Source organism: Scyliorhinus canicula, chromosome 7 (genome assembly GCF_902713615.1).
Source record: "Scyliorhinus canicula chromosome 7, sScyCan1.1, whole genome shotgun sequence".
In the NCBI taxonomy this organism is placed as follows: domain Eukaryota; kingdom Metazoa; phylum Chordata; class Chondrichthyes; order Carcharhiniformes; family Scyliorhinidae; genus Scyliorhinus; species Scyliorhinus canicula.
Window position 1 is genome coordinate 166,465,631 of NC_052152.1, and position 13,744 is coordinate 166,479,374.

At 42.6% G+C, this 13,744-nt stretch overlaps 1 protein-coding gene across 1 annotated transcript in view; it reads left to right on the forward strand.

Annotated features, from left to right (window-relative positions):
* ada (adenosine deaminase) overlaps positions 1–13,744 on the forward strand; it is an 86,539-nt gene that overhangs the window by 42,082 nt on the left and 30,713 nt on the right. Inside the window, exons 5-6 of the mRNA XM_038803209.1 lie at positions 5,950–6,065; positions 9,515–9,639. Coding sequence (XP_038659137.1) covers positions 5,950–6,065; positions 9,515–9,639 — 241 coding nt within the window. The remainder of the gene's footprint in view (positions 1–5,949; positions 6,066–9,514; positions 9,640–13,744) is intronic.

Below are 13,744 nucleotides of genomic sequence, written 5' to 3' on the forward strand. Positions count from 1 at the left end.
GATACGTTGACTTGAGTAGGGTGATCATTGCTCGGCACAACGTCGAGGGCCGAAGGGCCTGTTCTGTGCTGTACTGTTCTATGTTCTATATGAGGCGCCCAGAATCATAACCGGGTGAAGTAATTATTTTACTTAATATACTATGCGGCCCTTTAAAATTGTGAATTTCTGAATGTGGCCCTTGCACGGAAAAGTTTGCCCACCCCTGATCTATAAGATGCAGTGCAGTAACTCACAAAGGTTCCGTAGACAGCACCTTCCACACCCACGCCCGCTACGATCTAGAAGGACAAGAGCAGCAGATACCTCGGAACCCCACCACCTGGAGGTTCTCCTCCAGTCACTTGCCACCCTGACTTGGAAAAATATCGCCTTTCTTTCATTGTCGCTGGGACAAATCCTGTAACTCCCTCTCTAACAGCACTATCGGCGTACCTACAACTCTGGGACTGCAGTGGTTCAAGAAGGCAACTCACCACCACTTTTTGAAGGGCAATTGGGGATGGGCAATAAATGCTGGCCGAACCTGCGAGGGCCACATCCCATAAATTAATTTTTTAAAAGGCCAAGGCCATTGTGATCCAAAATACTATTGATAACATGACAATTTGACTGTTACAGCCAGAGTGTCTATCTGAAAAAGAGATTTAATGTTTATCCAATGAAGTTACAAGCAACAGCATGTATGAGTGTATTTTCTCCTGACAATTTGTTACAAGTCCTGAGTGTCATAGGCTGTTCAGCGCCATGTAAATTATATTAAAAAACCATCTTGAATAGTGGTGTTAATTGAAACTTATGTGCAGATTGGAGATATGAGTCAAACCTTTTGGACAGGGTCAGTGATTAACCTATGCTGCTTTGATGGGCATCTCCATTACCAGAAGTATTTTGTGTTGTCATATTCGGTATTGCAGACATCAATTAGCCTGAAGCTAACATTCTGTGGTAATGTTTCACCACATCAGAAATGAACATCTACCTTCAATGATCAATTTTAAGTTTGAAATAGCTTAAGAAAATTATCTTTGGTTTTGATTTTGCTAAGAGTGTACATTTGCTGTTTTTGAGGACGCCATTGGAGAATTTGCAGAGCACATTTATGAGAAGGGTACCAGAGATGAGGTACTTCAGTTATATGGAGAGACTAGAAAAGCTGGAGTTATTCACATTGTAGAATAGAGGGGATTAAGTTGAGGTCTAATTGAGGTGTTCAAAATCGGAGGCTTTTAATATAATATAATATAATAGATGGGGGGGCAAGCGGTTTCCACTGGCTGGCAGGCCAATAACCAGAGGGGACTCGTTTCAGAGGTGGTGAATGGGAAGAGGCATTTTTTAAATTCAGCGAGTGACAACTTGTACTGGGGTACCTGAAAGGAGGGTGGTGGTGGTTTATTGAATAATACAGTCACATGCCACACAGTCACACAGGACTTGAATGGTGCTGAAAAGATAGACACCTTGCTGAAGCTTTTCACCTTGCACTCATCAGACCCAAGAATGCTAAATTTCAAATGATCGCAACAATCTGCATCATGTGAGAAAGGAGTGCTGATTGTTTGGCAATTTGACTGACTGGCTGAGGCAATACCATGGGAAAAGGAACAAGAAACTCTTGGGTCGCAATTCTCCTGAATAAAATCAGAGTGCTGTTACCAGTGAACGCCCCCTGCAGCTCTGATTATCCAGCCAAGAGGATGGCTGCAAGAAGAGCTGTCTCAAGATTCCTAGATGCAGACCTTGACTGCATGTTGGATTCCGTGAAGGAGAGGCTCGCCACCCTATTCAGAGGGTTGGCAGAAGACTACCAGCCAGCTCCATGAACTGTGCCTGGGAAGAGGTGGCAGAGGCTGAGTGCCAGCAGCCTCACCTGGAGGACTGGCATCCAATGCTGGAAGAAGATGAATAACCTACTTTGAGCTGCAAGGGGGAGCACCCACCTGCCTGCCCCTGCATCACTCCCATCCCCAAACCCTGGTATCTCACCATTAACCCCCTCAATGCCACCACACAGGGCTCCCAGCACCCAGCCTCCCAGCATCTTCCTCAGAACCCCCCTCCCCACAACAATCCCTTTCACAAATCCTCCTTGGCTAGGTGCAATGCCCACACATGTCACATGCTACCAATCCCCAATATCCGCCAGTGGCTGCTTCACGATGTCCCTGCAGGAGAGGATAGCCCACAGCAGGAGGAATGAGGAAAAAATGGGCAGGAGGATGCCTGAGTCTTGACTCCCTATGAGGAGAGGGCAATAGACATCGCAGGGGGGGGGGGGGGGGGGGGCAGATTGAGAAGTGGCAGATAGAAAGGTCTGCTTGGCCAAAGAATTAAGAGTCTAATGCAACTTCATCCAGATGACTAGTCTCAAGTGCGTCTCTCATCTCCCACACCCGTATTATTCTTAAAGGCTGACCCCGTGTCCTTTGTCTTCCAGGATATATGACAGATGCACAAAAACAAAGGACACATGATGATAGATACACAATGTAAATACATAGACATAGATATTGGATGAAGCATACGGAGTGCAGTGCTGCACAGTTGAGAAGATGTGTGGATAGATCAGTACAGACCACAAGAGAGCCATTCAGGAATCTGGTAGTAGTGGGGAAGAAGCTGTTTTTGAATCCGTTAATGCGTATGTGTGTTCTCATACTTTTGTATCTTCTGCCTGATGGAAGAGGTTGGAAGAGAGAATTCTTTCTCCCCCACCAGCCAACCTCTCATCCTCGGGTGACCCTCAAAGGCTCCGGTTATTTCAGAGTGTCCAGGATGTAAGTGTCATGCACATTCCCAGGAGAGCCTTCACAGGTGCATGATGGTCACCCAGTTGTCGCAGACAATCTGAATGTTTTGGGAGTGGAACCCATTACTGTTGATGAAGGGCAGCCTCTTGTCGAGATGGTGCTCCAAGGGTGACATGGGTGCTATCAATTTGCCCCAGGACCTAGAGCATGGCGAGAAACTTGCCCGGGCATTGTGATGAGCCTGGTCCAGGTGAAAGGTGATGTAGTTTAATGCCCAGGGCATCTGTCACATCCCGGTTGCACCTGTGCGCTGTTATCTGTGAAACCCTGCACAGGGCCCCACTCAAGCCTTGTAAGGAGCTTGAGGCAAAAAGATTCAGGGCAGCCGTGACCTTCATGGCTACTGGGAGCAGGTGCTCTCCTCTTCCTCTTGGCACCAGGTCTGCAAAGACTTGGCACCGACGCCGCAATATCTCCCTGTGTAATCAGAGTCTTCAGAGGCACATGTCATCTAACAGCTCATTAAAAGACCAGTGTATCCTGTAGAGACCCGACAATAGCGCTGTCTTCTTTTCCCCTCCTTGGCCTGATGGGCATCCTGGTTTTTAGCCTCTCTTAGAATCATAGAATTTACAGTGCAGAAGGAGGCCATTCGGCCAAGTGAGTCTGCACTGGCTCTTGGAAAGAGCACCCTACTTAAGCCCACACCTCAATACTATCCCCTTAATCTAGTAACCCCATCTCAGCTTTTTGGACACGAAGGGCAATTTATCATGGCCAGTCCACCTAACCTGCACATCTTTGGACTGTGGGAGGAAACCGGAACATCCGGAGGAAACCCACGCAGACACTGGGAGAACATGCTGACTCCACACAGACAGTGACCCAAGCCAGGAATTGAACCGGGGACCCTGGAGCTGTGAAGCAACAGTGCTAACCATTGTGCTGGCCCCAGAGGAAGGCCGCCTTGGAGAACGCTTACCCGGAGATCAGAGTGTAAGCGTTCTCCAAGACGGCCTTCAGGACGTGCGACAATGCAGAATCGCCAAACAGAAACTTATAGCCAAGTTCCGCACACATGATTGCGGCCTCAACCGGGACCTGGGATTCATGTCGCATTACATTCATCCCCCAGCATCTGGTCTGGGCTTCCGAAATCCTACCAACCATCCTGGCTTGAGACAATTCACACCTCTTTAACCTGGGGTTACCCCTATCTCTGGATCTGTAAAGACTTGATTACCTGCAAATGCTCGCTTTTTAAGCATTGTCTGGCACCTTTGAATTTATCTATATATATGTTTCTGGAACATACCTCTTCATTCACCTGAGGAAGGAGCAGTGCTCCGAAAGCTGGTGTTTGAAACAAACCTGTTGGACTTTAATAACCTGGTGTTGTAAGACTTCTTACTGTGCTCACCCAGTCCAACGCCGGCATCTCCACATCATATTTTAATAGAGCCTGGGAATTGAGTTAAAGTAATTGTGAGCAGTTTGCATAGCAATCAAGCCAAAGAAAACTTGCGAGGTTGGGGTAAAATCTTGGACTGGATTCTGTGTTAAAAGTGGAGCGGAAGCTTTGTTTTAAAGTATCATTTGGAAAACCTGGCCTGGATTTTGGAATGCAGTCATGAGAGGAGATTTCAAAGTGTGTTTTTAGGAGTGGAGTTTGGAAACTCTTACGTGGTAACACTCTGGGCGGATTCTAAGAGAAAACCACAGAGACTAACTTGAGTTCAGAGCAGAATGTCTTTTTCAGCACAGTGCACTTGAAAGGGACTTTTTGTGTTAATGAGACTCATTGTGGTTTGAGATGTATTTTGCAATCCATGTTATTCTTTAAATCTGTGTATTTGTTAAGCTAAAGGTTGTATTATAATCCAATTTTTTTATCTTTAATAAAAAACATTTTCCTCGTTGTCAAAGCTCATTCATGGTCCTGTGACTGTTCCTCCACGTTTTATTTTTAAAAAGTAGTATAAATTCCAGTCTTTTGAGCCAGGATTCCATTCTGGGATCATCCTGTCCAGTTATGACATCAACTGGGATCGTAACACAATTAGTTCATACAAGCACCTCTGAAGTACCTTGGGACATTTTTCTATATTTAAATGACACAAAAATCCCTGAAACCGATCAGTGTACAGCACCTATCGTCAGTCATATTTGACCGTTGCCTGTTTAATCTCCAAGGGGTTTGGGATGAGTTACTGGAAGTTTGAGGTGGAAATCCCCTACCTTGAACCTTGAACCTCAGTAAACAGAGCAAGCAATTGGGTATCTCCTCAACCTCAACCAATCAGATTGTGAAACAAACAGCACAAGGTCTGAATAAGGCAGTGGAAGGTAGAATGATTAAGTCAATGCCCAAACAAACATCGAAAGAGAAAGCAAGATTAGATGGAGAGAACAGAAAGTGTTTTTTTTTTAAAGATCTCCCAACAACAATAAACATTACAGGAATGAGACATCATATTTTAATGTTTAATTTTCAGTGCCACATGGGCAGTCAGTAACCTTTCAGGTAATTCCTGTGAGCTTACTTTGTATCTGTCATACGAGAACAGGAACTTTGCATCACTCAGTGAGAGTACCAAATTAGTGAGATTCCTTTTTCAAAAAGCTAAAAGTGGATGGGCAAATATGAAAAGCAATCTCTTAATTTCTTTGCCCATCTGCTCTCGGCCGAGACTGATGTGGTGTTTGCACCTCAATAGCAATGAACACGGTTAGCCTTGCAGTTTGAGAGGAATTTTTGAACCTGTTTTTGTAATAGTATCCATCCTCCCTCTCTGAAGAACACTCAATCTGCCACCCTACCGAAAACCAGAATAATGTTGTCATGGCATATGGTAGATTCAGTAGGAAACCTTTTTTTGTTCAGGGCCTGAGTCTTTGGTTGCCTGGGTATTGGGCAGGGTCTTTTGGAGGTTTGGTGCAGAATCGATTGGCAGAATGGCTTCCTTCTGCACTGTAGGGATTCTTGTTGTTTTTTCTGAATCTTCAGTACTTTATGATAATATGTAGAGTGTAACACTTCTGAACTGAACTAGTCTCAATATAAAGTTTTGACATTTTATCCAAGCTTGACTCTATAAATGTATACAAAATGCATTTGATTAACCTATCTCTTATTTGCTGTGACAACTAGTTATCTAGAGTCTGACTTGTTTTGTGTGTTAATGTTTGTAATCAGAGGGGACCTGACTCCAGATGAAGTAGTTCATCTCATCAACCAGGGTTTCGAAGAAGGAGAAAAGGATTTTAAGATCAAGGCGAGATCCATTCTTTGCTGCATGCGTCATATGCCAGGTAATATATCGTTGCTGGTATAAATATATTTTCATCTGTCCCAACTATTTATAATTTTATTTCTAACTTGGAGTATTTTCAGCAATTGTCAGACTTTGGTGCCTGAACCACCTGACAATTATCTGTCACGTTTCTCTGTCATTATTCAGTTTTCTACTTATCGTACCGAGCTGTGATTCTGTCCTAGTAGCTGATCTGCAAACACAATGATGCTACCTCATTGACTCCTTGATTAGGCTTATCCTGGATTGACTGGAGTGTAACTTTCATCTAGCTTTGTTATGCCTATAGTATGTTTTGCATTTGCTTCCCTCCGATCAATGTTATAGCGACCTTAATCCACCTGGAATCTCCTCAGTCTGTCTTGTGATTACCTTCTGAGCTTTGTGCTGGCTTGCCTTGCTGCGAATTACATTGTATTCCTGGGATAAGGAGATTACTCTGAAGAACCGTAGAATAGGTTGAACCTCTACCAGCTGGAGCTTCGAAGAATGAGAAGTGAACTCAATGAAACATATAAGCTTCTGAAAGGGCTTGACAGCACAGATACTGAGAGGGTGTTGCCCCTCGTGAGGGAATCGAGAACTGGGGCAGAGTTTGAGAACAAGAGGTCTTCCGTTTAAGATGGAAATTGAGTAATTTCTCTTATTGGAGGATCGTTAACCTTTGGAATTTTCTACCCGGTGAGTAGTGTAGGCCAGGCCATTGAAGACTGAATTATACAGAATTATATAGGAGTCTAGAGGGAATGGGATAGGCAGGAAAGTGGAATTGATCTAAGATTAGGTCAGTCCTTAAAAGCCCATTTCCAAGTTCAGCTTGAGGGAAAGGGTTAGAAGGTTAGGATCTGGAGGTAGAAGAAAGGATTGTTGCTCCATGTGATTTTAATTTCCCTCATCAACCTGCTGCTACTATTGGATCCTGGCCTGCACTTGTTTTCCTTCCTTCAACTGGCTGCCAACCAGCTCAGTTGGCATTTGATGCTGGTGTTTCAGGGTATATGGTCAAGATACAAGTGGTGAGTTAAGAGGATGAGATCAGTAGCAGATAGTGAGGGAACCCTGAGAGGAGAACAGAGGGACAGCCCCACTGGCAAAGAGCGAGGCACTGATTTTTCTGCCCAGTTATCCTATTGCTGCTGGATGTTGGATTCCTTCTCGTACTACCAAAACAAAAGACCACATTCCCAATACTGGAAGGCCTTGGGTTTGTTTTGTGCATATTCCATGGCCCCAAAATTCTCCCAGATTATGCCAGCCACCAGATACCCGACTTTTTCCAATGTTGCTTGATCCCATGCAGAGCTTTTCTTACAACCAAAAATAAGTCATCTACATTAGTCCTCCACGACCTGCATGTCTTAACCCCATGCGGACTAACTGAAATAAAAGCAATAAACGGTGGATAAACTCAACAGGTCGGCCAGCATCTTGTGGAGAGAGAAACAGCGTTAATCTTTCGAGTCCTTATGACCCCTCTTCAGAATTTTTTAACTTTAAAATAAATGACAGGCTTGACAAATAACTTGGAGCACTTTATATCTATTTCTCATGCAGGAAGAGTACAAAGTACTAACTGTACGAGGTAACTTTTAAAAATTCAAGGAGAGAAACATACTGGATTTAATAGAAGTAATAAAAGCATTCATGGAGAGACTAATGGGATTACAGATTTTTTTTAAGGTCTCCACGGTGTCTCTCCACAGATGCTGCCAGACCTGGTAAATTTATCCAGCAATTTCTGTCTTTTATTTCAGTAAATCAGCATGGATTTATGATGTGCATGTCCTGCCTAACTAAAGTAGCTGATTTTATATTGTAAAAAATACTTTGCATGAGGTCTAGCAATGGAAAGTGAAGGATCCTGGTCTTACCTCATCTGTTGGTTGCAGTTGCTTAAGTGTACAAGTGGAGTCTTTGCCTTTTTGTCTCATACCAAATGCTCCTTCGAAGCATTCCCACTGCTTACCTATACTTTAGTTGATACTTGTATAAATGTTCAAGCACTCTATCTGTTTCTGACAGATAACAGAACTTGCCAACAGTTGATAATCTAACAGGACTGTAACTTGACAGGCACTCTTCCTGCATGTGAAATGGATATAACGTCCTTCAGTTATTTTTCAAGTCTGTCATTTCTTTATTATCCATTTATTTAGTTATTTTTAAATTTAGAGTACCTAATTATTTTTTTCCAATTTAGTGGCACTTTAGCGTGGCCAATCCACCTACCCTGCACATCTTTGGGTTGTGGGGGCAAAACCCACACAAACACGTGGAGAATGTGCAAACTCCATACGGACAGTGACCCAGAGCCGGGATCGAACCTGGGACCTCGGCGCCGTGAGGAAGCAGGGCTAACCCACTGCGCCATCGGGCTGCCCTATTATCCATTTATAAGCCTGCCTGCATTTGTCTTTAATGGACCCATATTCCCCTTACGATTCATAATATGTTTACAAAACCTTTGCTGTTAACTTTGATATCCCTTACTAATTTTTCATATTACCCTTTTGCACTTGTGTTGCTGTTTTTAGCTCCTTTACTTTGCTGAGTTTCCACCAAAAAACAAGAATGAGAATTTCTTTACTGGGAGCCAATGCAGATCAATTGTCTTCTGAATTGTTCCACTCTTGCCAATAGCTTGCCAATCCCTTACTGCGTACTATGGCTGGAAGTTGCTGTTTTTCTGTAGCAGATATGAGCTAAACACGTTTCTGTTTAGTCTTAAGACAGGAACAACTATTCCCAACTTTGTAATGTTGCCTGCCACAGTCCGGAGCTGGCTCATCTGCTACTGGAATCCTCCAGGATGTCTTGAAAGTTCCATTGAACTCCTGGTCAAGACTCCATATTCTATTCTCTGAAGACTGAGGTCACCCAAAACTCTGCCCATGTCTCAACTCGCATTGTCCCATTCACTCATCAGCCCTCTGCTTCCTGACCTGCATTGGCTCCCAGTAAAGAAATTCTCATTCTTGTTTTCCAATCTCTCCATGACCCTAACCCCATCTACTTCTGTTATCTTCTCCAACTCTCTTGAGATATCTGTGCTCTTCTAATTCTAGTCTATTCAGAATCCTTGATTTTAATAACTGTGCCGCTGGTGGCTATGCCTTTAGCTGTCTGTCAAATCTATTCATCTCTGTAACACTCTTTCCTTTTTTTCGAGAGGCTGCATCTTTTCCTTTAGCTGGTTTTTGTCATCTGCCTCAATATCCCTCTATGGCTCCAAGTCAAATTTTGTTTTATAATACTCCTGTGAAGCGGCTTGGGTATTTTGTTACATTATAAGTACTCCATAAATATAAATAGTTGTTGATACAAGGAAAGATGAAGAGTGCTGCTAATTAAATCAATGAGGTAAGTTATTGAAAGTAATATTGAGATATGATGCTACCTCTTTGAAGAATGCAATCATGGAAATATAAAGTATTGATATATTTTCAGAATGGTCTGCTGAAGTTGTGCGCCTGTGTAAGAAATATCACAATGAAGGTGTTGTTGGCATGGACTTGGCAGGTGATGAGTCTTTAAACTGTGGCAACAAGTCGGGCCATCGCAAGGCCTATGAGGTAGGTGTTTCTCCTCAACATGATGAATTAACTGAGTGGGGAATGCTGGATTGAAGCAAAATTCAAAAATAAGATGGATTCCATTTTTGCCTTCTGGAAACATGAAGATTACATGAGGTAGTGATTGTTGCAGAATGCATCTGTGCATCCCCTGCTGCACATCATCATTAGAGTGCATTCAGTATACACTCCTGTAGAGGATCCTTTCGCTGTAGCATCCTTGCGTTCTCCTGGTCACTGGATCACAAGTGGAAACCCTAGGTGCACCACATAAACAAGGTTTCTGCTGAACATCTAGCTGGCCAATTGGGAGAACCCTTGAGAAAGTTTTGGGTTTGTAAACCATACTTTGGGTACATGCTTGTATTAGAGCTGCATCAGTTTAAGCTTAAGTTATGTTTTGCGGACAGAATATCCTCCCGCGTTTGGGAGACTTGATTACTTCATTGGCTGTGTTCCCCGTCTGACTTGTTGTGTTGTGCATTTGATTGACTGCTCAAATGGTGTCGGTCATAATAAGTATGATTTAAAGATCATGCTTTCAGATCCTTTTGAATATCTAATGCTGCCAATATTTTACTGCTCAAGAAGTAATTTTGCTCATTAGTTAGAAGAAATATTGTCGTGACGCATAGAAGCATAATTTTGTACATCACAGATCACAAACCAACCCTCAAAAATGTCATGAATAAAGAAATCAAAATAAGTAAAAAAGAAAACGTTAATTAATCCAAGTCCCTCTATTGTTCTCCCTCATTCCCTCATTCTGGTCCCTCATTCAGGTCCCTCTACTGTTCTCTCTCATTCAGGTTTGTATTTAAAACCCAGAAAATAGCAACTGTACAGATGACGAAATGCCCCATTCTTTGGACAGTAAGCCAATATATTTCACTAAATAATCGTGAGCTTTAATATTTGGTTCCTGTCTTGCACAAATGTTCTTTTTTTAAACACCCCTTCAATGAATGACTCATTATTTTGAAGAAACAAGAACACAATACATAGACGTTTTGAGTTTAAATTTGTTGTAGTGAAGTGTGAATATAGGCTATGTGTGTTCTCAATCATCTAGTAACGCGAACAGTACATCTGTTTATAAATGTCAAAAAGTGTATGACCTCCACACTCCCAAAGCCGATATTAAAAAAGGAAGCAAGCCAGCCTTTACATGCTGCTTTTTCTGAACAACATAATCTGGCATCTCCCCAATGACAGAAGCCAAGGATTTGCAAGCCGCATCTAATCAACAGTGACTTTCTTCAGCAATCAAACTCAAACTGATCCTGGTATATGCTCCACAGTAATACCTTCGCATCAACCTTAAAAGGATAGAGCAGGTTAAATACTATTGCATCTTGGCATCAAAGGTTTAAACTGTGCTCAAAACTCCAAATTACAATGCCATGGGTGACAGATTTATTTATGATACTTTATGAAAGCAGGCTAATGAATGATGTTCATCAACAACATGTCATCTGTACTTCCAGTCAGCAATGCAGCTGTGATTAAGATGATGGATCATTTGTTGACCAGTCACTCCTGTGTGCAGGGGAAATTGAATATTGGACAAGAAGAATTAAGTGCAGATACATGACCAAGATAGATAATTTTGTATTTAAGATTGCATGAAAAGGATTGTTGGAATTTTAAACTTGAAAACAGATGACCTAATTTACTGAGTGTTTGATAGATAGAAGTGAATGAATTGAAATTGCATATTGTCACAAGTAGGCTTCAAATGAAGTTATTGTGAAAAGCCCCTAGTTGCCACATTCCGGCGCCCGTTCGGGGAGGCTGGTACGGGAGTTGAAACGTGCAGCTGGCCTGCCTTAGTCTGCTTTAAAAGCCAGCTATTTAGCCCAGTGTGCTAAACCAGTCTGACTTGTTTAGAGTCATAGGTTTATAGCAGAGATTTTGTGCTGATCCTCCGCATACCTTATTGACAATTGTGTGGTCAGTGGGTCATTAAATTCCTTGAGGATGCATTTGACAAATCACCAACTCCTTTGTATACCTTCCCTGCAGACTACACCCACCCATACTTGAGCAGGTTGCCGTCAAGTCATCAAACTATGCTGCAAAGTTTATTTCCTGGTAGTTGCTTTGATTCAAGCATAAATACACCGGATACATGTTTATTCCAAACATCCAACTTTCTTGTGGTGGTAGAAGGCCAGAGCTCTTTATTTTTGGAACAGAGCCTTTGCAAGCACTTAGTGTGACCTTGGATGAAGAAGAAAACCCAAAATAATCTTTTTTTAAAAACCTGTCCCAGTTTAGCGAAACTCACAACAAGTGTTTAGGGCCCCAATTCCAAAATACTATACAATTAGTTCTGAAAAAGGGCCAAGGCTCAAGAGTGTAATTCCATAAAGGCCCCTAAAATATAACAGCCGCACAGATTCCATAAGCAACAAATGGCAGTGTCATCACATCAGCGGCAGGTATTACAATTATTCACTCATATAAACAGTGCAGAGAGAGCTTAAAATAATTCTATTCATAGGCCTAGTGAAGTTTTTAATATGTGGTAATCTTTATGGTTATGGTACTTTAAGGTGGTAGCATAGTGGTATCGTCACTGGACTTGTAATCTAGAGACCCAGGGAAAGATCTGGGGACCTGGGTTCAAATCCTGCCATAGAATATGATGAAATTTGAATTCAATAAAAATCTGGAATTAAAATTCATGGTGATCATGAAACCATTGTCGATTATCATAAAACCCCATCTGGTTCACTCGTCTTCTTTCGGGAAGGAAATCTGCCACTCCAGACACACAGCAATGTAATTGACACTTAAAAATGCCCTGTAAATTGGAAGGCAGTTAGAGATGGACAATAAGGCCAGTGACGCCTGCATTCCGTGAATGAATTTTTAAAAAAACAAACAAATCAGAAGATTACAGGTTCCATCAACATAGCAAGTTGTGAAATGAAATTAAACAGATCTGGACAATCACGATCTAACTGAATTGTCAAACTAATTCACTAATTACATGATATGTCCACTGGATTTTATGACACGTAACACCAGCCTTCTGAAGAGGTAATGACCAATCAATGATCATGACCAGGCTTGGGAAATGCCAATGCAATTAACTTTGCAAAGCTCTCCTCATCAAATGCTGGGTGCTGACGCACAAAATGGAACGGCTTTGCTGTGCCACCTTCCCAACACCCCATGCTATCTCTTCCTCCCTCACTGATAAATTAGAACTTCTCCATGCTGGAGGAAGCACGACCAAAGTAAGAGCCTAAAAAGCACATTGGATAAAGCCTTCAATGTCCTCTACTGCCAAAATTGGTCTATGGGTGAAGGTGAAAGAACAAACACAATTAGTAGCCTACTTGTTGTCTTGCTCACCTATGGTCACGGACTACCTGACACATGAATTGTAAACTTAATCACCATACAGTTCTCAACGCAAAATGACGATGCTCTTCATTTACTGTGCTTTGTAGAATACAAAGAACAATACAGCACAGGAACAGGACCTTCAGCCCTCCAAGCCTATACTAGTCATGCTATTACCCTTGGCCAATACCCTCAGCATTTCTTTGTGCCATATCCCTCTATACCCATCCTATCCATGTATCTGTTGAGATGCCTTTTGAACGCCGTTAATGTATGCTTCCACAAACTCCCCTGGCAACACGTTTCAGACACTCACCCTCTCTGTAAAAAAAAAAAACAAAAACCTGCCTTGCAAGTCTCCTCTGAACTTTGCCCCACGGATCTTACACCTATGCCCCCTGGTGACTGACCCTTCCACCCTGGGAAAGAGTGCCTGCCCATCCACTCAATCCATGCACCTCATAATCTTGCAGACGTCTCAGGTCACCCTTCAACCTCCATCGTTCTAATGAAGACAGTCCAAGTCTATTCAGCCTCTCCGCATAGCTAACACCCTCCAGACCAGGCAACATCTTGGTAAACCTCCCCTGCACCCTCTCCAAAGCCTCCACATCTGTCTGGTAGTGTGGCAACCATAATTGTGCGCAATATTCCAAGTGCGGCCTTACCATGCTGTAGCATGACTTGAGCATTTATCAGATTTTATGGACTAACGGGCAGCATAGTTGTACAGTGGTTAGCATTGTTG